Source organism: Chiloscyllium plagiosum, unplaced genomic scaffold (assembly GCF_037043375.1).
Source record: "Chiloscyllium plagiosum isolate Xiang-an unplaced genomic scaffold, Cpla_swu_hap1 HiC_scaffold_31, whole genome shotgun sequence".
Lineage (NCBI taxonomy): Eukaryota > Metazoa > Chordata > Chondrichthyes > Orectolobiformes > Hemiscylliidae > Chiloscyllium > Chiloscyllium plagiosum.
The window spans coordinates 16663378-16685804 of NW_028270169.1; the positions used below are offsets into that span (position 1 = coordinate 16663378).

The 22427-nt window shown below is 41.3% G+C and overlaps 1 protein-coding gene across 1 annotated transcript in view; it reads left to right on the forward strand.

The window, feature by feature from the left end:
- The first annotated feature begins 5803 nt into the window (after positions 1-5803).
- Positions 5804-22427, forward strand: part of spata22 (spermatogenesis associated 22) — a 70744-nt gene continuing 54120 nt past the window's right edge. Inside the window, exon 1 of the mRNA XM_087977085.1 lies at positions 5804-5981. Within this exon, the coding sequence (XP_087833211.1) occupies positions 5804-5981 (178 nt within the window). The remainder of the gene's footprint in view (positions 5982-22427) is intronic.

Sequence of the window (22427 nt, forward strand, 5' to 3'; positions counted from 1 at the left end):
ATACAGAGATATTGATAGGTTAGTCAAATGGATAAGAAAATTGGCAAATGCTGTATTATGTGGGAAAATGTGAGGTTGTTCATTTTGTAAGGGAGAACAAAAAAGTGTTATTTAAACAGTGAAAATCTGCAGAAAGCTTGAATACAACGAGATTTGGGGAAACCTGTGCACAAAACACAGAAGGTTAGCATGTAGGGGCAGCAGGTAAAAAGGAAGGCTAATGGAATGTTGGCCCTTATTTTAAGAGAGTTGGAATATAAGAATATGGAAGCCTTACTACAACTGTACAAGGTGCTGGTGAGACCACATCTGGGATACTGTGAGCAGTTTTGATCCCTTTATTTAAGGAAAGGTATCATTTCATAAGGGGCAGTTCAGTGAAGGTTCACTAGAATGATCCTTGATAACGAGGGATTGTTTATGAGCAAAGGCTAAACAGTTGGGACTCTACTCACTGGAGTTTAGAAGAATGAGAAGTGACCAAATAGAAACATATAGGATTCTTAAGTTTTAAATAAATGCTAAAATAACATTTCCCCTCATGGGAGTGTCTGGGACCAGAGGACATAGCCTCAGAATAAAGGGACACCAATCTTAGACTGAGATGAGGAAGAATTTCTTGTCTCAGAGCTTGAGAGTCTTTGGAACTGCTTGCTGCAGAGAGTTGTGGGGGCAGTCCTTGTGTATATTTCAGGTTAAGATAGATTCTTGATCAGTCAGCAAGTCAAGGATCACTGGGAAAGGGCAGGAAAGTGGAAGTGAGGAATGTCAGATCAGCCATGATCCTTTTGGATAGTGAAGCAGGTTCAGGTAGCTGAATGGCTGATTCCTGTTCTGTTTTCTTATGGTTTTATAACTTAAATGTATTTAGGGGGTTGGGGTTCTCGTCTTGCCAATATGCAGTGAAGGAAAACAAAGTTTTAGTGAAATTGACTTGAATTATTGTGCCACATTTACTTCTGTTGTATTAATGATTTATTTCCACATGGGAAGATCCTGCTTTGAGGGAGAGGGAGGAAAGGGAGAGTGATGCTGTTTTAGGGAGGGGTTATCAGCAGCTTTATTGACTATGGAAGGAAGGAATGCTCTCAAAGTTTTCAAAATTTTCATGAGTGCACCATTTTGAAGTTCTCACGACAGGAATATCTCGTTCAACTCACCTGAGTCAATATCATAGGAGTGTCAATAAGAATAGCGTGTGAAATCATTTACAGATTCAATATCAAAGTTTATTTAATAAGCTTTTTGTCAATTATGTTGAATTTGACGTAACTGTGTGAAGTTGTTGTTTTCCCCCCAACAGTATCTTTAAACAAGCAACTGTTAGCATTGATAGAAGTTAGAGAATATCCAAGGAAAACTTTAAAGGTACTCATTTCTTCTCCATTAAGTACTCCCCCTTATGTGGGAGATTTATGTGATGAAAATAAAGGTTTTTCTTCAGGAATACTGCCCACTCGAACTGGATGTTCAAAGTTAAAAATCACACAACACCTGGTTATAGTCCAACAGATTTATTTGGAAGCACTAGCTTTTGGACTGCTGCTCCTTCATCAGGTGGTTATGGACTATAAGATCGTAAGACAGAATTTATAGCAAAAATTTACAGTGTGATATAATTGAAATTATAAATTGAAAAAGATCTGGATTGTTTCTTAAGTCTCTCATCTTTTAGAGTGAACATGTTGGTTTCAGTTCTTTCATATGTAAATCGCAGAACATTTAGAAGTTACATTCTCAAGTGAACTTTAACTATTGATGTCACGTCAGCCCAGATAATGCATTTAAGGGGTGAGCTACCCTGTGTGAGACTGTCTATGCAACAATGGTCAGACCATCTAAAAAATGGATTTACAGAATCTTACATGAATTCATGCAGTGAGTTTTGAGAAGATTTGTAATTCAGGTTGAGGTTCTGGATGGAAGTTTGCTCACTGAGTTGGAAGGTTCATTTCCAAACATTTCGTCACCCTACTAGGTAACATCTTCAGTGGGCCTCCAGGCAAAGCACTGCTGCTGATTCCTGCTTTCTATTTATACGTTTGGGTTTCTTTGGGCTGGTGATGTCATTTCCTATTCTTTTTCTTGGGGGTCTAACTCAAGACCCCAAGTTAGACCCCAAGATGGGGTCTAACTCGATGTGTTTTTTGATAGATTTCCAGTTGGAATGCTATGCTTCTAGAAATTCTCGTGTGTGTCTCTACTTGGCTTGTCCAAGGATGGATGTGTTGTCCCAGTCGAAGTGGTGTCCTTCCTTACTTTAACTGGGATAACACATCCATCCTCAGACAAGCCAAGCAGAGATACACATGACAATTCCTAGAAGCATAGCATTCCAACCAGAAAATTATCAACAAACACATCGAGTTAGACCCCATCTACCACCTCTGAAAAAAAGAACAGGAAATGACATCTCCACAGGAAATGACATCACCAGCCCAAAGAAACCCAAACATATAAATAGAAAGCAAGAATCAGCAGCAGTGCTTTGCCTGGAGGCCCACTGAAGATGTTACCAGTAGGGTGACGAAACATCTGGAAATGAACCTTCCAACTCAGCGAGCAAATCTACATCCAGAATTCATGCAGTTTTTCAGCAAAGTAAAATCTAATTCTGCAAGTACAAATTCACCCCACAAACCCATATGTGTATGTGTGTGTCTGTGTCTGTGTGTGTTGGGGGGCAGGGGTTGTGAATGTCTGTGAGAGAGTGTGTGCGCATGTGGGAGTGTATGTGTGAGCGTATGAGAGAGGGTCTACGTGAGTATGTGGGTCTGTAGGAGAGTGTGTGTGTGTGTGTGTGTGTGTGTGTGTAGTGCAAATGGGTCACCTCTAGTGTGACATGAACCCAAGGTCCCTGTTGAGGCCATCCCCATGGGTACCAAACTTGGCTAAGAGCCTCTGCTCAGCCACTTTTTGTTGTTCCCTGTCCTGAAGTCCACCTTTAAGGATGGTCACCCAAAAGTCTGAGGTCAAATGCCCTGTTGCCCTTGAGTAAAGATATGAAGGCTTGCTGAGGGTTGTAGGAGCTAAGTTTGGCTAGGATCATTCACAAATCTTTCAAATACAGGCCCAATCCTAATGTGTAATTCCAGGAGCATTGGGGGAGACTGAGGCTATAATTACAGGAGCTGCAATCTTGAATTAAATATCTTTTTTTATTTCATGTGATAAAGTTGTGATTGAAGACATTTCGGTTTATCCATATTCAACAAAGCACATGACCACCATGGCCTCAAAATCTCCTGAGTTCTTTTCCTTTTTTAGATCCACATCCCTCACATCCGCAGGCAGCTCAGAAATCAGCTGCAAGTCTGTATTTCAACAGCTGATTTGCTGCCCCATTGTTGACAAGCATAAACACATATCTATCAGTCACAAGAGTTGCAGATGGGGAACACGGTGGTAAACTGCTTAATAGCATGTTTACGCAATGATTTACAAAAGAGAGAAATGTTACAGCACAGAAATTACAATAGTTGCTTTTGTCATTTGTGTTCTTCTTAATGAGCTAAATTCATTAAATTTCGGGCCACCAAACATCTAAATGTTAGGCAAGCCTCTGTAGCTTTACTGACCTACTTCCCATTTGTTTATTGTCACAACAACTCGATGTTTGTTGGTTATTCTACAATATAGTAGTGCAGCGCATCTTCAGGTTAATGTTTCCTTTGGAATACACAGATCTAATGCACCATAAAAAGATGGTACACTGAGTCAAGATACGTGGACGAAAAGGTGTTAAAAATAATCTTCAAATTGAATGTCAAAGTAGAATCGTAGGGTAGAATTTTGCCATTGAGTAACAGTTAGTTTATCCATACCTTTTGATCTCATTGCAGTCACCATCTATATGCCACTTCCAATTTTCCTTTCCTTCCCTGAAAAAAATCGATGGCACAATTTTCTGACATGTAAATCAATGCATCTACCTGCAGCTGCAGCTCAACAAATGCTTGCCCCGACAGTCATCCAATTGCTTTTTCACAACAATGTCCTTAAATACTCCATGACCACCATCCTCCTTCAGCCACACAAGCCAACATTGGCAAACTACAAGCCTCACCACAGCATTATGCCTGCCTTCAGTCCAACTCTCACACCACGTCAGCATTTCAATACTCTACTTTGGAGCTAAGGTATGACTTAAAAATTTCTGCCAGTTCACCTTGCACACAGAAACATATACTCATTTCATGCTTTGGCATAAGATGAATCTCATGGCCTTCAGTCTGATTTCTTAGTATTTACTTCACTTTGTATTTTGATGTAGGCAGCTTGTCACAATGAAGAACACTGACCAGTGAGTGAGCGTGTCATTGTTTGGCACCATGTGACATTGATGTTACGAAGTGAGGATAACACAAAGAATCTGCAAAGGGACATAACCATGGGCAGGAACTTAGTGCTTGAAATATAATGAGAGGTTTTTCATTTTAGCATGAAGAACAGAGGAGTTGAATATTATTTAACTGGAGAAAGCTAGGCACTAGAAGGATTTGGGAGTTCTTGTTCTTGAATCAGAAAAGAGTATCTTCCAAGTTCAATGGGTAAAATGGAAGGCAAATGGAATGTTGGAATGTTTATTTCAAAGAGAGTGGGGAACAAATGTAGGAAGGTTTTGTCAGAACTAGTCAGACACAGCTGGGACACCATGAATAGTTTTGGTCCTCTTACCTAAGGAAAGATATATTGGCTTCCTGCACTCTGAAAAGCAAATATTCATCAATGCCCTCTGTTTCCTGTCACTCAACCAATTTTCTATCCACGTTCCTCTGTCCATTTTATTTCATAAGCTCTAATTTTCTTTATGCAGCTGTTTATGTGGTTCTTAATTTGCACATAAAAATGTGTACTGTCAGAAATCATTTGAATGATCAACTCTCGATAAATGCTGATCCAGTGAGCAATGCCCACAATCCCATGAATTAATTTTTAAAAAAAATTCAGTTAAGTTCTAAGGCACCTCACATACAATGGAAAGGGAGTGATGTTATAAATTAAGCATGGACAAAGAGGTGTGTTCATAGAGGCAGACTAAAGTAATACTTTCCAGCCGTAATCAAAAATCCTAACGATAAGGTGCATATCAAACAACCCAGCTCCAAACAGTAATCCAGGATTAGCAACTCCAAATAAAGTTGTTTATGGAGTTTGGGTTTGTAGAGATGACCTGAAGCTATCACCTCTTTATTTCTTAGCTTCTTTCTCTGTAGTAGTTGATGTATTAATCTTATAACATAATTGTTCTGGTGGTACATTAGTACCAAAATGTTTAGTAAAGGGATATGGGCCAATGCAGGCAAACAGGAACACTTCACTTGAGTCAACCTGGTTAGCATGGATTAGTTGGGCTGAAGGGCCTGTTTGTTTGCTTATGACACTATGAATCATACGCCAGTCCTAACGACACGTGGAAGTCTTTAATCCAATTCTATGGTATGACTTGCCTCTCCCTGAGCTGGTGAGATGGATGAGTCAATCAGGCGAGAGTCCAAAAAGCAGATTTGTGCCATTGAGATAAGCTTTCACAATTAAGTCCTCCCTTCTTACATCACTTTCTCAACATTAGGTGGTGAGAAGTCTATACACATGCATTTTTGTCTCCATCATTATAAAACTCATCAGAATAGGCTTCTGCTTCCCAATTTACTTCTGCTCAGTCAATGCATCAGAAGTTCATTGGTATAAACCAAATGTGTACCTGGTGACTTTACTCTTCTGCTTCCATTCTGGGTGAGTACACAACTTTCACAATACCTTGGCATTGCCCCTTTTCTTCACTTTCATTGGAACTGCTACAATGGCGGTAGGCTTCTTCTTATGTCTAAGGCGCAAGGTGTTCTTGGAATATCTCTCCACCAAACTGTGCAATGACAATACACCAGTGTTAGCCAATGACTTTGGTTTCTCAGGTGCCACTTCAGCAGGCATGGCCAGGCAGCAGCGCCAGCTTCTCAGATGGCATGTTAGCACAGAAGGTAAGGCAGGTAGCTTGTGGCTAAAGGAAACAGTGAAGAATCAATGTGAAAAGGTGGTTGGCAAACATGGTACATGTCATGGTATGACACAGTGATGCATCAACATAAAAGGTGGTACATGTGCCAGCAGCTAATGCAGAAAACACAGTCAGCACATGTTCTTGAAAAGCATGGTGATATGGGAAAGGGAAAGCATGCTCAGTGGGGCAAAGGTAAACTCCAGTCAGTTGGGGGATACCACCACAGTCAGTCCCAGGAGCTGGGCTATTGCTAGTCAAGGGATTGAGCTATGGTCAGTTTCGACAGTCAAGCCAAATCAATCTGGGTCTTGCTGGTCATTTAGTGGGACAATGACCTAAGGCACTTCACAAGGCCTATGTTATTCAAAACTGTGACATGAAGGATGGTCTCAGGTATAAATGGCAAAGGATGGTCTCAGGTATAAATGGCCCACAGCTTTGTCAAAGAAGAATGTCAGAGCATATGACCTGAGAATATCAAGATCTCATACTCCATCTTACCCCAGATCACTTGAAGCGTGATACTCAACTGGAAAAATGTTCATCTATATTCAACTAGTGGCTTCATATTAACTCAGAAATTTGTGTGCTGGAGGAATTTAATGTGTATACCACACTAGTTTATTGTCATAAATATGTTAGATTCTTCCATACCACAAGAACCACACAAAGTGTCTTACTCTATTGGAGATCATATAAATATTGCCATATCAGGTAGAACCACATTAATAGAGACACTCACACCAATCTACTACTGGATATTGGACAAATGTAACAAATAAGATATGGTGGAAGGATCAAAGGAGGTGGTGAGGTGGAGTTGAATGCCATTAATATACTTGGGAATCTGAGGAATGCAAGTGGTACATTTAATGATGTAAGTCAGATGCCTGTTCTTGAAACCCAAAGGCACAAAATTGGGATGATTAGTGTGATCAGATTTGTTGAAGAGAAAAAAGGCATAAATGTTGATATTGCAGCTATCTAACAAACATGCATCATATTAAGAAAAACAAATAGCTTTCAGACTGTATTTAGTCCGGCTAAATACACCAACATTGCAAAATCATCAAAGGAACCTCCATTGCTTGATAGTGAGTAAATAATGCACAACAAGTGACAAGGCTAGATAATTCAATGGTAACTGATATGTACGCTTTAAGTACAAAGTACGTATTTGCTGAGTAGAATGGTTAACTTCAAATAAACAATGCAGCATTCTTTGTGATTACAAAAAAATGCATCTGAATGCACCAGTGGTAAGTCTTAATATGTTAATAGTAGATATACAAAAAGATGATGGGAATATGGCCAATTTTATCTTTGCCATATTTTTCCTACATCAGTCCAAAATGAATAATACTGCCCTGTTCTTGTCCAATAGTTTAACAACTTCATCTGTTGAATGTGCATTTCAAATTTTTATATTAAAACATACAATAGGGTCTGTTACAATCACTTTCTGTGACAAAGGATGCTCCAATCATTGTAGATTGTTATAGAATTATATAATCCCTACAGTGTGGAAGCAGGCCATTTGACCCACTGAGTCTCCACCAACCCTCTGAAGAGCATCCTACGCAGACCTATTCTTTAAGTGAAGAATTTTTTCTTCCTTGTTATATTTTCAGTGACAATTTAAAATTGATAGTTTCTCATTATTGACTCCCTGCGTTGCCAGATTATAGTTCAGATGTCTGTTACTGGTGGACAAAGCTTTTCACAGGAAGTCAACATATTACCTCTTTGATATCAGCTAAGTTGCCTTTATTCCCCTTGTCTAAAAATACCAATTGAAGAAAATATCACACTCGCTTGATGTTTCATTTTTCCTACATCTTTTTAAAAATAAATTTGTCTATTTTAAACATGTGCTACATTAGTCACGTTTTTGCCATAATAAGAATTGAGACTGAATTGAAATTGCACAAAATAATTTTATATTGGTCTATTACAAATACCATCAGATATACATCAATCCTATCAGTGTTTGGATTGATTCCTGGTCCCAGAGATAGGAAATTAAAGTTCAATTCAATGCCTTATCTGGTGTTTTGTATTGTTATTCTAATCATTACATGTGGTTTCTGTCACATGCTCTTTTTCCACTCAAGGCTGTCTCACTGAGATCATAAAACTCTCAACAGAGAAGAACGTTCAGCCAACTGTGTCTCTGCCAATGCTGAGTTCAATACTGAAACGATTTAATTCACTCTGAGTGGTTTTCCTATACACTTTTTAAAAGGTCTTTTTGGGATGTGAATCTGATGTCATGCTTGAATTCAGAATATTCATTCCACATCATATTAATAATTGTGAGGAAAATCATCTTTTGCCTACCCTTGGATGATACCAGCACTAAATTGCAGTTTATACTCTCTTCCTATCAATTCAGTAAACAGTGGAAGCAATCTTGCAATATTTAACGATCAAACCCATTAGAAATTTGTACACTTTGCATGTTCTCTGCTCCTGTGAGATGTTCCCAGTTTTGAAATTTTCTATTTGTAGCTGTAACGTATGTTGTTAAAAGCAGAAACCCCTTAGTTCCTCCATTGTGCCTGATTAAATATCCAACAATGGTTGGATTTTACAGTTGTCAGTGTTTGTCATTAGCTCTGAAACTGACAGCAACTTCTGACACTTGTTTCTGTTTATCCACAGAAATCCAAAAGTTGCTGTCTGTGATCCCCTCCTCCTCCGCATTATGTGCTCTTGAATAACCCACAGATCATCTTTAAAGATTATTTGAATGGATGTGAACTCCTTTTTTATGGTTTCAAATGGTATCATTGTGAAAAAACAATCTCAGAAAATGTTGTGCCTCGTAGCTGAAGGATAGCTTAGTTTTTAAAGGTATGTTAAGTTGCACGTATTTTTGAACAAATTCTCTGGCCCTGAATAACCTTTTCAAATTTGTGGAATGTCGAATTATTCATTTTGATATTCATATCATTATATGGTAGTTTAAAAAAAAGTTTGTTTATGCCATTTCAGTTATGCCTTATTTCCAGATGCATGTCATAGATTTTATGTTTCTTTGGAAAATTTCTATAATCAGTTCATTTTGCTGCCTTGCCTGCTGTCTGTGAGATTTCTTCATTGTGATTAGCTGCTGAGCCTGCTTTGTGATATCATTGTTGTTGGATGCCTAGAGAAATTTTGAACTTGCTGTCAGAATCAAAATAACTTGTGAAAGGCAAATCCATGATTGACATCAAAGAATCATAGAATCCTTACAGTGCAGAAAGAAGCCATTTGGCCCGTCCATTCTGCACCAACCCTCTGAACAATAAGAGGTATAGGTAGATCTTTGTGGACAGCTTTCTTGGTGGTCCGTGGCAAATGTCATCAGTGAACTGCGCCAAAGGCAATAAAGACCCCCCTCCAAATGCAATTAAGACCCTCCAAATGCAATAAGGACCCCCCAAAATGAAAAACAGAGTCCCCTTTGTCCTCACCTACCTCCCCACCAGTCTCCACATCCAATGCATCATCCTTAAACAACTTCTGCAAACTCCAACTAAACTCCACCACCAAGAAAATCTTCCCTTCATCACCCCTCTCTGCCTTCCACAAGGACCATTCCCTTCGACAGTCCTTGGATGGCACCACTCTCCCCACTAACACACCCCCGACCCCCACTTCCGAACCCCCAGGTACCTTCCCTGCATCCATAAAAGATGAAAAATCTGCTGATACACCAACCCCCTCACGTCCATCCAGGGCCCCAAACAGTCCTACCAGGTGAAACAGAGGTTCACCTACCTCTCCTCCATCCCAGTTTACTGTATCCAGTGCTCCCGATGTGGTTGTTTCTACATCGGAGAGACCAAACGTAAACTTAGGGAATAGCTCGCTTAACATCTCAGTTGGGCCCGCCCATTTTAATTCCCTGTCCGACTCCCTTTCCGACATGACCATCCTTGGCCTCCTCCATTGCCACAACAAACCAAGCTGTAAATTGGAGGAACAACACTTCATCTTCCACCTGAGCAGCCTACAGCCCGGGGGACTCAACATTAAGTTCTCCAATTTCAAACAACCTCCCTTTCCTTCCTCCGACTCCCTCCCAGCCCTTCCCCCTCCCTTCCACTCCTCCCTGCCGCCTCCCGGATTCATTCCTCCCATTGACCAACCAGGTTGTATCCTCTGCCTGTCTTCACCTATCCCCACCTCACCACCCTGCCCCACTACCCCCTTTGTCTTCAGCTCCCCTTACACCCAGCCCCAGTCCTGAAGAAGGGTTGCACCTGAAACATTGACTTCTCCACCTCCTGATGCTGCCTGGCTTGCTGTGTTCTTCCAGTCTCCTGCTTGTCTAGACTGCAACATCTGGGGCAAAATGAATATCCTCTGAATCATGTTGAAATTATATTGCATTGTTGTCGTTGCTTTAAAATCCTTCTTGCAACATGGTACGAAAAGTTGCACCCCAGTTTATGTTGGAGAAAGTGAGGATTGCAGATGCTGGAGACCAGAGTCGAAGAGTGTGGTGCTGGAAAAGCACAGCCAGCATCCGAAGAGGAGGAGAGTCAATGTTTTGGGCATGATTCCTGATGAAGGGCTTATGCCTGAAATGTTGATTCTCCTGCTCCTTGGATGCTGCCTGACCGGCTTTACTTTTCCAGCACCACACTCTTTGACCCAGTTTATGTTGCTTACTGAAAGTCTTATTTCAAATACAGAAGTCACACGACACCAGGTTATAGTTCAACAGATTTATTTGAAATTAGAAGCTTTTGGAGTGCTTCTCCTTCGTCAGGCGGTATGAAGAGAAGCACACAGGTATAGAATTTATAGGCAGAGTGATCAAAAGATCGTACAGACAGTCTGAATGGAGTGTTGACAGGCTGAATAATAAGTCTCTGCAGGTGTTCAAAAATGTCATTCGGAGTGACCTCTGACCTTATTCACCCCAGTCCAACACCAGCACCTCTGCATCATTAATTCACAGAGGTTTCAGAATTTATACTTGGCTACGCTAGTTTAATGCAGAAAACCCTTTGCCTTGCTTTTGTCGACTTCAAAACTTCGTTTTAAAGATTGGCATATTTGTGCTCTTTGATCCTACATTTTTATGTTGGATAGGATTTGTTCCTAAGCCTTTGTCAATTTTTGTCTTAAACTGGCTTGAAGAAGATGAGTGGAAGCCACAGGGTGCCTTTGAGGGATTTTTGTTATCCTTTCAGTCTGACCAGATGACATTATAATGGAAGCAGAAGCTGATCCCAATTGTTACATGGCACTCTATACACGATACTAATGCTTTTTCTTAATGTATTCAACTGCTTAATTCATGTTTATTGTGTTGCACTCTGAGTTTATTTAATTACTTCTTACAGCTCTGAAGCACAGAGCCATAAGTCACACAGAAAAACACAAACATACCAGCCTGAAACAACTTAACAGAGGTCGGTATCCCGTAACCTTTTATTTATACATGCATTGTACTTGACACTGGGTGCTGGAAAGGCACAGCAGGTCAGGCAGCATCCGAGGAGCAGGAAAATCGATGTTGCGGGCAAAAGCCCTTCATCAGCCCTTCCTGATGAAGGGCTATTACCCGAAACGTCGATTTTACAGCTCCTCGGATGCTGGCTGACCTGCTGTGCTTTTCCAGCACCACTCTAATCTAGACTCTGGTTTCCAGCATCTGCATTCCTCACTTTTGCCTAGTACTTGACATTGGTCTAGCTTCTCCAGAGCCAGCTCTCAGAGTGAACAGAACCTCCTGTTTATATCTGTCAGCCAGGACTCCCTGATAGACCAGGTTCATAGCTCCAATTAGGGAACTCATATACTATGAGGTCCACCTGGCTGACCTTGTTACATTCACTACGCAACCCTATCTGTTTTCCTTTATGTTGTGAATTAAACTATGCTAGAAACAGGAAATTAATATATTCTTTCACGGTGCTGTCCACTTGAGCAGCCACATATCATGGAATAAAAGAATACAGCAAAGAAGGTAAAGTGAAGATGCAATATAAGTGTTCAAAATCAGAAAGGGTTTTGATATAGAGAAAATGAAGAGAAACAGTTTCCCTTGGCAAGGGGGTCAGTAACAAAAGGACAGGTAAAAGAATTAGAAGTAAGATGAGAACATTTTTTGCATTGCATTATATTACAATCTGAAATGCACAATTTGAGAGGATTATGGGAGCATCTCAATAATAACTCCCAAAGAGAATTGGATAAATACTTGAAGGCTACTGAGCCTGCTGGTGACATTATTGTTGTTGGTCGCCTGGAGAACCTTTTGAACATCGTATCAGCATCACAAGAACAATGGAAGATGAAATCCATGATAGAGAGAAGGGTCGATCTTTGTGGACAGCTCTCTTGGAACTTAGTGGCAAGAGTCACCAGTTAGATGCTGACTGCAAAACCTGAGACATAAGCTCTATCCTCTTGATTGTATTGAAACCTTATTGCATCTTTTATTAACTCTGAAATCTTTTTTTATAAGGTGTGGTAAATTGCACCCAGTTCACATCACTTATTGAATCAATGACTAATTCAAAAGAATCCTGGATTTTGAACTTGGTGATTCTGGATTAGTGGTGCTGGAAGAGCACAGCAGTTCAGGCAGCATCCAAGGAGCAGCGAAATCGACGTTTGGGTAAAAGCCCTTCATCAGGAATAAAGGCAGTGAGCCTGAAGCGTGGAGAGATAAGCTAGAGGTGGGTGGGGGTGGGGAGAAAGTAGCATACAGTACGATGGGTGAGTGGGGGAGGGGATGAAGGTGATAGGTCAGGGAGGAGAGGGTGGAGTGGATAGGTGGAAAAGAAGATAGGCAGGTAGGACAAGTCTGGACAAATCATGGGGACAGTGCTGAGCTGGAAGTTTGGAACTAGGGTGAGGTGGGGGAAGGGGAAATGAGGAAACTGTTGAAGTCCACATTGATGCCCTGGGGTTGAAGTGTTCCGAGGCGGAAGATTAGGCGTTCTTCCTCCAGGCGTCTGGTGGTGAGGGAGCGGCGGTGAAGGAGGCCCAGGACCTCCATGTTCTCAGCAGAGTGGGAGGGGGAGTTGAAATGTTGGGCCACGGGGCAGTGTGGTTGATTGGTGCGAGTGTCCCGGAGATGTTCCCTGAAGCGCTCTGCTAGGAAGCACCCAGTCTCCCCAATGTAGAGGAGACTGCATCGGGAGCAACGGATACAATAAATGATATTAGTGGATGTGCAGGTAAAACTTTGATGGATGTGGAAGGCTCCTTTAGGGCCTTGGATAGAGGTGAGGGAGGAGGTGTGGTTGCAGGTTTTACAGTTCCTGCGGTGGCAGGGGAAGGTGCCAGGATGGGAGGGTGGGTTGTAGAGGGGGCGTGGACCTGACCAGGTAGTCACAGAGGGAACGGTCTTTGTGGAAGGCGGAAAGGGGTGGGGAAGGAAATATATCCCTAGTGATGGGGTCTTTTTGGAGGTGGCGGAAATATCGGCGGAAGATTTGGTTTATGCAAAGGTTGGTAGGGTGGAAGGTGAGCACCAGGGGCGTCCTGTCCTTGCTACAGTTGGAGGGGTGGGGTCTGAGGGCCGAGGTGCGGGATGTGGACGAGATGCGTTGGAGGGCATCTTTAACCACATGGGAAGGGAAATTGTGGTCTCTAAAGAAGGAGGCCATCTGGTGTGTTCTGTGGTGGAACTGGTCCTCCTGGGAGCAGATATGGCGGAGGCGGAGGAATTGGGAATACGGGATAGCATTTTTGCAGGAGGTAGGGTGGGAAGAGGTGTAATCCAGGTAGCTGTGGGAGTCGGTGGGTTTGTAAAAAATGTCAGTGTCAAGTCGGTCGTCATTAATGGAGATGGAGAGGTCCAGGAAGGGGAGGGAGGTGTCAGAGAACTTGGTGATCCTACTTTAATTAAGAAACTCCTTCATCTTACTTATAGCTGTTGTTGGATGCTATATTTCTAATAAACATAGGGTCCTTTGAATGGGTTTAATTACCTTTTTAATAGATTATCTTTGATAAACTCCATAAGAAGGCACATGAGTGAGGCAGGCATGTAATTTGTGGAGAGTGTAAATATTGGAAAATGGTGAAAGAGACCTTGGAGTGCAGATTCATAGCTCCTTGAAAGTGGAGTTGCAGGTACATAGGATAGTGAAGAAGGCATTTGGTATGCTTTCTTTTATTGGTCAGAGTATTGAGTACAAGTGTTGGGAGGTCATGTTGTGGCTGTACAGGTTAGGCCACTATTGGAATATTGCGTGCAATTCTGGTCTCCTTCCTATCGGAAAAATGTTGTGAAACTTGAAAGGGTTCAGAAAAGATTTACGGGGATATTGCCAGGGTTGGAGGATTTGAGCTATAGGGAGAGGCTGAACAGGCTGGGGCTGTTTTCCCTGGAGCGTCGGAGACTGAGGAGTGACCTTATAGAGGTTTACAAAATTATGAGGTGCATGGATAGAGTAAATAAACAAAGTCTTTTCCCTGGGATCGGGGACTCTAGAACTAGAGGGCATTGGTTTAGGGTGAGAGGGGAAAGATATGAAAGAGAACTAAGGGGCAACTCTTTCACACAGAGGGTGGTACGAGTATGGAATGAGCTGCCAGGGGAAGTGGTGGAGGCTGGTACAATTGCAACATTTAAGAGGCATGTGGATAGGTATATGAATAGGAAGGGTTTGGAGGGATATGGGCCAGATGCTGGAGGTGGGACTAGATTGGGTTGGGATATCTGATCAGCTTGGACGGATTGGACCAAAGGGTCTGTTTCCATGCTGTACATCTCTATGACTCTAAGTGTGTGCATTAATTAGCCTGCAATTATTAAATCTGGAGCCTGTCAAGCCAATTAGTTGAAAGATTGTGTAAGACTTTTTTCGATTTAGTCAGTTAAGTTGACAATTTAATTTGGCCAAGGATCAATGCAGTTATGAATGCCATATAAATTAGGCCTTGCTTACCAGACTTATCAATAGAGAGAAAGTGAGGACTGCAGATGCTGAAGTTCAGAGTTGAAAAGTGTGGTACTGGAAAAGCACAGCAGGTCAGGCAACATCCAAGGAGCAGGACAGTTGATGTTTCGGGCATAATCCCTTCATCGAGGGTAGTTGAGAGATAAATAGGAAGATGGGGTGGGGTTTGGGGTAAGGTTTGGGGTTGGGGTAAGGGAGGGCGATAGGTAGATACAGGTGGGGGTTGGTGGTGGTAGGTCGGAGGGGAGGGTGGAGCAGATAGGTGGGAAAGAAGATGGACAGGTAGGACAGTTTAAGAGGGCAGTGCTGAGTTGAAAGATTGAATCTGGGATGAGGTGAAGGGAATGGAGATAATGAAATTGGTGAAGTCGACATTGATGCCAGGTGGTTGAAGGGTCCTAAAGCATGAGACGAGGCATTCTTCCTCCAGGCCGGGTGGCTTGGATTGTTTGCTGTTTAACATGAATAATGCCATTTTCCTTAAAAGCTTTATATTGCTATATCTTTTTGCATTTATGTCAAGGTTTTTTTTTATTTTTGTAGGATTTTCCTTGCTATTTTCATTTGCAGAAGAGAAAAACAATATTTTGTTTTAAACCTCCAAAAGCAGCTGTGTTGAAGGAAGTTGATCCTGATATTCAGTTGAGTGCTCTGTAATTATATACGGTTGTCTGATGCGAATTGGAATCATGCTGGCAAGAGGTGCTGAGTAGTGCCAGGTGTTACATCTAAATGAAAACCCCCCACCCCCCAGCCTATGGTAGTTAAAATCTCATGGGAGGTTCCAGAGTAATAGTAGTGGAATGTTGGAGTGCATTGGATACTTGCTGTCCCTAGCCACAATGATATTCAGAAAGACATAAAGGGCTAAGTGTGGAATCTCTTGAACAGGAAATGTGATAATTTCACATCTGCACTCAGATTCCAGAAGAATTATTTTTAAGGAGAGTCCGACAAACTCCATGTATCACTCTGTTGAATATACATTTGACTGGTTCTTGTTATAAAGTCATAGTCATACAGCATGAAAACAGACCCTTCTGTCCAACTAGTCCATGCTAACCATGTTGTCAAACCAACTAGTCCCAGTTGTCTGCATTCAATCCACATCCCTCCAGTCCTTTCCTAGTCATGTACTTATCCAAATGTTTTTATATGTTATTAACTGTACCTGCATCCACCACTTCCTATGGCAGTTCATTCCATATAAGAATCACACAGTGTAAAAAAAAATTGCCCCTCATGTTGTTTTTAAAGCTTTCTCCTCTCACCTTAAAAATGTGCCCTCTAGCTTTGAACTCACCCATTTTCGGGAAAAGACCTTCCCTACTCACCTTATCTATGCCCCTCGTGATTTTATAAACCTCCATAAGGTCACCCCCTTAACCTCCCACTCTCCAGTAAAAAAAGTCCCAGCCTATCCAATCTATTTTTAATACTTAAACCTTCCATTCTCGGCAACATTCTGGTAAATCTTTGCTGAACCCTTTTGTCAGACCAACATATATAATTTGCTGCTTTAATTGTCTCAGATTTCCAGACTCATCCATAAAATGTTGAATTATTGGTGCTATTAGATGTATGGAGTTCATCCTCATTCCAACATAGTGTGCGTCCAGTAGGCGTACTCTGTGTTTCCCACAGCACAGTAACAGGATAGAACAGTTAACACCTTTCTACAAAATAGAATACATGCAAAACTTGCCTTATTCAGTAGAAGGGATGATTGTTCAGCATTTCTCTTTGCTACTACTTTTGTAGGGATATTTATCATGTGTGTTGTTAGTTTTTGCCCTAGTTTAGGTTCTGATCACCTTCATTAGACCAAACAATAAATCAGGACCTTTATCAATAATTTTGTAGTTTTGCTTTTATCTAACTTCCCATACCAGCACAGCAACTCCTGAGAAGTAGTTTACAATACAATTACAAACCTGCTGTGTATAACATCACACTGGAGTATCCTATAATCCATCATACCTCCATTATTCTCCTGAAGATTGCTGACATTTTGGTATCAACCAAAATAAAAATCAGATTACTTCATTTTACAGTATTACAATGCAGTATTCAGTTACAGGAGTAGGGTTATCAATTGTCCAAGGCCTTAGTGAGATCACACCTGGAGTATTGTGTGTAGTTTTAGATTAGATTCCCTACAGTATGCTAACAGGCCATTTGGCTCAACAAGACCACACCAACCCTCAAAGAGTTACCCACACAGAGCCATTTCCCTCTGACTAATGCACCTAACACAATTTAGCATAGCCAATTCACCTAATCTGCACATCTTTGGAGTGGGGGAGGAAACCCATGCAGACATGGGAGAATGTGCAAACTCCACACAGACAGTGGCCTAAGGCTGGAATCGAACCTGAGGCCCAGGTGCTGTGACGTAGCAGTGTTAACCACTGTGCCAATCCAAAATCCATACAAACAGTCACCCAAAGGTGGAATTGAACCCAGGTCCCTGGCACTGAGCCACCATGCTGCCCCTAAGCAAGTCCACACCAACCCTCTGAAGAGTAACCCACTCAGACCCATTCCCTTATTTCTCTACATTTCCCAACTAATGCACCTCACTCTACGGGCAATTTAGCATGGCTAATCTACCTAACCCGCACATCTTTGGATTGTGGGAGGAAACCAGAGCATCCGGAGGAAAACCCACCCAGATATGGGGAGAATGTGCAAACTCCACACAGTCACCCAAGGCTGGAATCAAACCCAGATTCCTAATGCTGTGAGGTTGCAGTGCTAACCACTGACCCATCATGCCACACTTGTAAGAACCACACTCTTTGGTCTCCTTATCTGAGGAAGGATGTCCTGGAAATGTGGAGAGTACAACAATGGTTTACCAGACTGATTCCTGGGGCGGCAGGACTGTCATGAAGACAGATGGGATCATTAGGACTATATTTGCTGGAGTTTAGAAAAATTAGGAGGGATCTCATAAAAACTTATAAAATCCTAACAAGGCTAGACAGGGTAAATGCAGAAAAATGTTCTCAATGATTATGGAGAACAGTGCTATTTAGAACTGAGATATGGAAAAATGTCTTCACCCAGAGAGACGTGAGCTTGTGGAATTCTCTGCCACAGAAAGCAGCTGAGGCCAAAACATTTAAAGTTTTCAAGGAGTTACATATACTTCTTAGAACGGAAGTAATCAAAGGGAATGGGGAAAAGCCAGGAATAGGGTATTGAGTTGGATGATCAGCAATGACCATATTGAATGATGAACAAGGCTTGAAGGGCCAAATGGTCTACTCCTGCTCCTATTTTCTATGTTTCCATATATTAATAAATAATTATAAAACCTAGACCCTTGCCGTTTAGCACAATCTAAACTTTGTTAGAATACATTGAGTCCCTTGCTATTACTCACTTTTTATTAGTATTAATCCCATCTTAGTTTCTTTGGAATCAAAATTATCAAGTTAATGATAGAAATGCACTTATTCCTTAGGGAGTCATTTTGTACTCCTTGGTATTAATGAAAATCTTAAAATAATTTATTTTAATCTGGCTGCAATTTCGCTGAACAGATTGTTTCTGTCTTTTCCATAAAACAAAATCATAAGAAGCTAAGCTTTAGAATTAGATTTAGACTTTATTGTCATGTGTACTCAGGTACGGGAGTACAGTGAGAAGTGTACAATGTTATCACGCATGGTGCTAGCTTTGGTACAAGTGCCTAGGTGCAAAATCTGAAGAACATTTAGAAAGAAATAAAGGACAAAGTTTGAAGTTAAACATTACAATCTTTCTTAGTATAGTGTCAAAAAATGAAGGAGTAAAGTTAAAAGTTAAACATTACAGACCTTCTCAGTTATAAGTAGAAAAATAAAGAAATAAAGCGAAAAGCTTAAACATTACAGTCTTTTGAAAATGCCTAGCCATGCTGGAGCTGCACTTACTACAAGGGCTCGATCTCCTTCACTTTGGCATGCTTCACACTGGCCTTGCTAATTTAAGATGATGGTTGACTCAGCGGTAGTATTTATGAGGCTGTCGTAGTGAATGGATTTCTACCGTAACAGATTCTATCCCCAATATTGGTTATTTCAAACATTAAATTGGATGCTTAGCACAATTCAAATACTGAGTTTTTTTTTGCTTCCATCTTGTGGTCGTTTTAATAACACTTTTATACACCCAATAATTCTTTTCTCCATTTATGACTGCATTTAGTGAATTTGAATGAATGTCACCTACAAAATTTTGATGCATATTTCATTGCTGCTTGAATTTTCCTGACGCGTAAATGATTAATGGAATGAATATTACTATTTAAAGGATTAACAGAATACTCATCTCCAGTTCAGCCATCTGGAACCATGACATTTGTTCTGATTTATATCAAAGCTGACAGGCAATTGAATTAACTGGTCTGAACTGCTCTGAAGCTGCACCTTGTTGAATAATTGTGATTTTCTTTAACATTGGTGAATCTTCGCGCTCATCAAGGCGAAGGATGTTACTGCTGGGGAATATAAGAAATATTAATTTTTAGAAAATCACTATCAGCCTCAAACAGTTACAGATGAACAACAGATCTGGGAACAGTGACATAAAGTTTGTTCTAATCAATCTCATCAATGGGTGGCATGGTGGCACAGTGGTTAGCACTGCTGCCTCACAGTCCCAGAGGCCTAGGTTCAATTCCCACCTCAGGCGACTCTCTGTGTGGAGTTTGTACATTCTCCCTGTGTCTGCGTGGGTTTCCTCTGGTTTCCTCCCACAATCCAAAAACGTGCAGGTTAGATGAATTGGCCATGCTAAATTGCCTGTAGTGTTAGGTGAATAGGGGAATGGGTCTGGGTGGGTTGCGCATCGGTGTGGGCTTGTTGAGCTGAAGGGCCTGTTTCCACACTGTAAGTAATCTAATCTAATAGTCCTTCAATGAAAAATTTTTTAAAATCACCAGTCTACCACTTTTATTTCCCACACCAACTACTGAGTAGTATCCACACTTAGTGCCAATTTCTCAGTAGTTTTATGTTGTAGGCAAAAGTTAGAAACTGACATTTTATGTACAATTTCCTCTAGACTTGCAGCCAATTGGGTTTAGTCCTAGGTGCAAGATCAGTATATTAACTGTCGCTCCTTTAAAACCCATTTTTATTCCCTCGCCAAAACAAATTTTGCTACTACCATCAGATAGTTAGATTAGATTAGATTACAGTGTGGAAACAGGCCCTTCGGCCCAACAAGTCCACACCGACCCGCCAAAGCGCAACCCACCCATACCCCCACATTTTACTCATTACCTAACACTACGGGCAATTTGCATGGCCAATTCACCTGACCTGCACATCTTTGGATTGTGGGAGGAAACCGGAGCACCCGGAGGAAACCCACGCAGACACGGGGAGAATGTGCAAACTCCACACAGTCAGTCGCCTGAGGCGGGAATTGAACCCGGGTCTCAGGCGCTGTGAGGCAGCAGTGCTAACCACTGTGCCACCGTGCTGCCATGGTACAACCTTCAAATTTTCTGTTTTTTTTTGCTGCAGAGGCTGTTAGGGTGCAGTGATGGTACAACTACCTCTGGATTAAGAGTCCCCTGTTCAAGTCCCACTTGCTCCAGAGCTAGAGATTGGAAACTTAACATTGTGAGGAAAATCACAAGTTTAAGCATTTGTCAAACACAACATATGACGCAAGCCACATTGAATCACCAGCCTGTCATCTCCCTAGCACGCGAGTGCATAGCGCAAGTGGAAGAATTAGATCTGAAATCTCACCTCTCTTTACGGAGACTGTCAGACCTGCTGAGTATTTTCAACATTAGATTACAAATTCCCGTTGAGTACTTGGTTTCAGATAGTAGCACTGTTAAACCAGTGACTCAGGTAATGATCTGGGGTCCCACGTTTTAATCCCACATTAGCACGTTTTCAATAAAGAAAGTTTGGAATTAAGAGCCACGTTATGATGATGAATCTGTTGCTGATTGTTGGAGAAACCCATCTGGCTCACCAATGTCCTTCACTAATATACCTTCAGAATCGCAGTGATGTGGTTGACCCTCAACTGCGCTCTGGGCAATTAGGGATGGACAATAATATGGCCAGCAGTGCCCACATTCCTGGATGAATATATAAAAAGGGCTTTTTTATTGTTCCATTTAGTAATCAAGTTGATTATCAAGCTTTAAAAACACAATGATTTCAGAAGAGACTGTTCAGCAGCCTCCAGCAAGGAGAACACCCTAAACCCATCACTTTTAATTTTAATATTTTTTCTATCCAGAAGTGGTTTTACACACAACTGAACATTTTTTTTGTACCATCACCAAATCATCTGTGGTATTGTGTTGCTCTATTAAACACTACCATAAATCACCCATGTTTCCAACTGAATAATCTATAAGCAAAGCCGGTTAAGGGCAATGCAAACCATCAAAGATGAAGGAAAGGGTAAGGAGCAAAATCAAATGGAATTGTAAGGAGAAAAAAAGCATTCTATCCCCATGGTGTCCATCTCTCTCTTAACGCATCAAGAGTATTGGTGGACACTATGTGCTCCCTTTCCAAGGACGTCTGGGCACAAACATAACTGCAGGAAATGTGACGCCTCCAACAGCATAGGTTTGGTGCTACACGTTTCTGGAGTGGAATTTGAACCTGAAAACCTCATGATCCAGAAACAAGTCTAGTACCCACTAAACCACAGATGACCCAATACCTTTGTTAACCTATTTTTCCTAATCAACCTGTTCAGAGTTCAGAGTTGTTATCAGCATTGTTAACAGCTAACCCGAGAATGCAACTTTTAAAAAAAGGGTTTTATGATTTACACATGAAAGAAGTGAAACTATCACTGTATTCTAACAGATGAAAGGCTTAACAGACAATCAATTTTTCAATGAATAATTTCAGTTACATCACACTGCAAATTTTTGCTATAAATTCTGTGCTACAATGGATCACCTGATGAAGGAGCGAAGCTAGTGTGCTTCCAATTAAACCTGTTGGACTATAACCTGGTGTTGTGTGATTTTTAAACGTTATTAAACATCTACTGGTACAGGTGGGACTGGAACCCAGGCCTCCTGGCCCCAATGATAGGGACACTACTATTGTGCTGGAAGAGTCGTATTTTTATGGAATCTTATCCAAACAGCTGTTAACTAATGTCATACACATTGACGTCCTCACACGCGACACGCATTTGACGTCACTACGTAGGCGGCAGCGTATGGTTCCCGCGCTTCTGTCGCGCGGTGCTGCTTTGGGCGCCATTTTGTTTTAGTCTCAACGGTTGGGAGTCACTTCAGCGGTTCCGCTTCACGAAATGATTATAAATAGTTATATAAATATGTAACCATCACTTCACAATATCCTTACAGCTTCTTAGGTATAAAATAATATGCCTCAGGATTTATAAAATATTCCGAGCTGATTTTACCCTCCCCTCTGAGTTCAGGTTCGTATTCTTGGTTAAATCCCAGCTGTCTGTCAGTTTGTCAGGATTAATTAAAAAAAAAGTTTGTT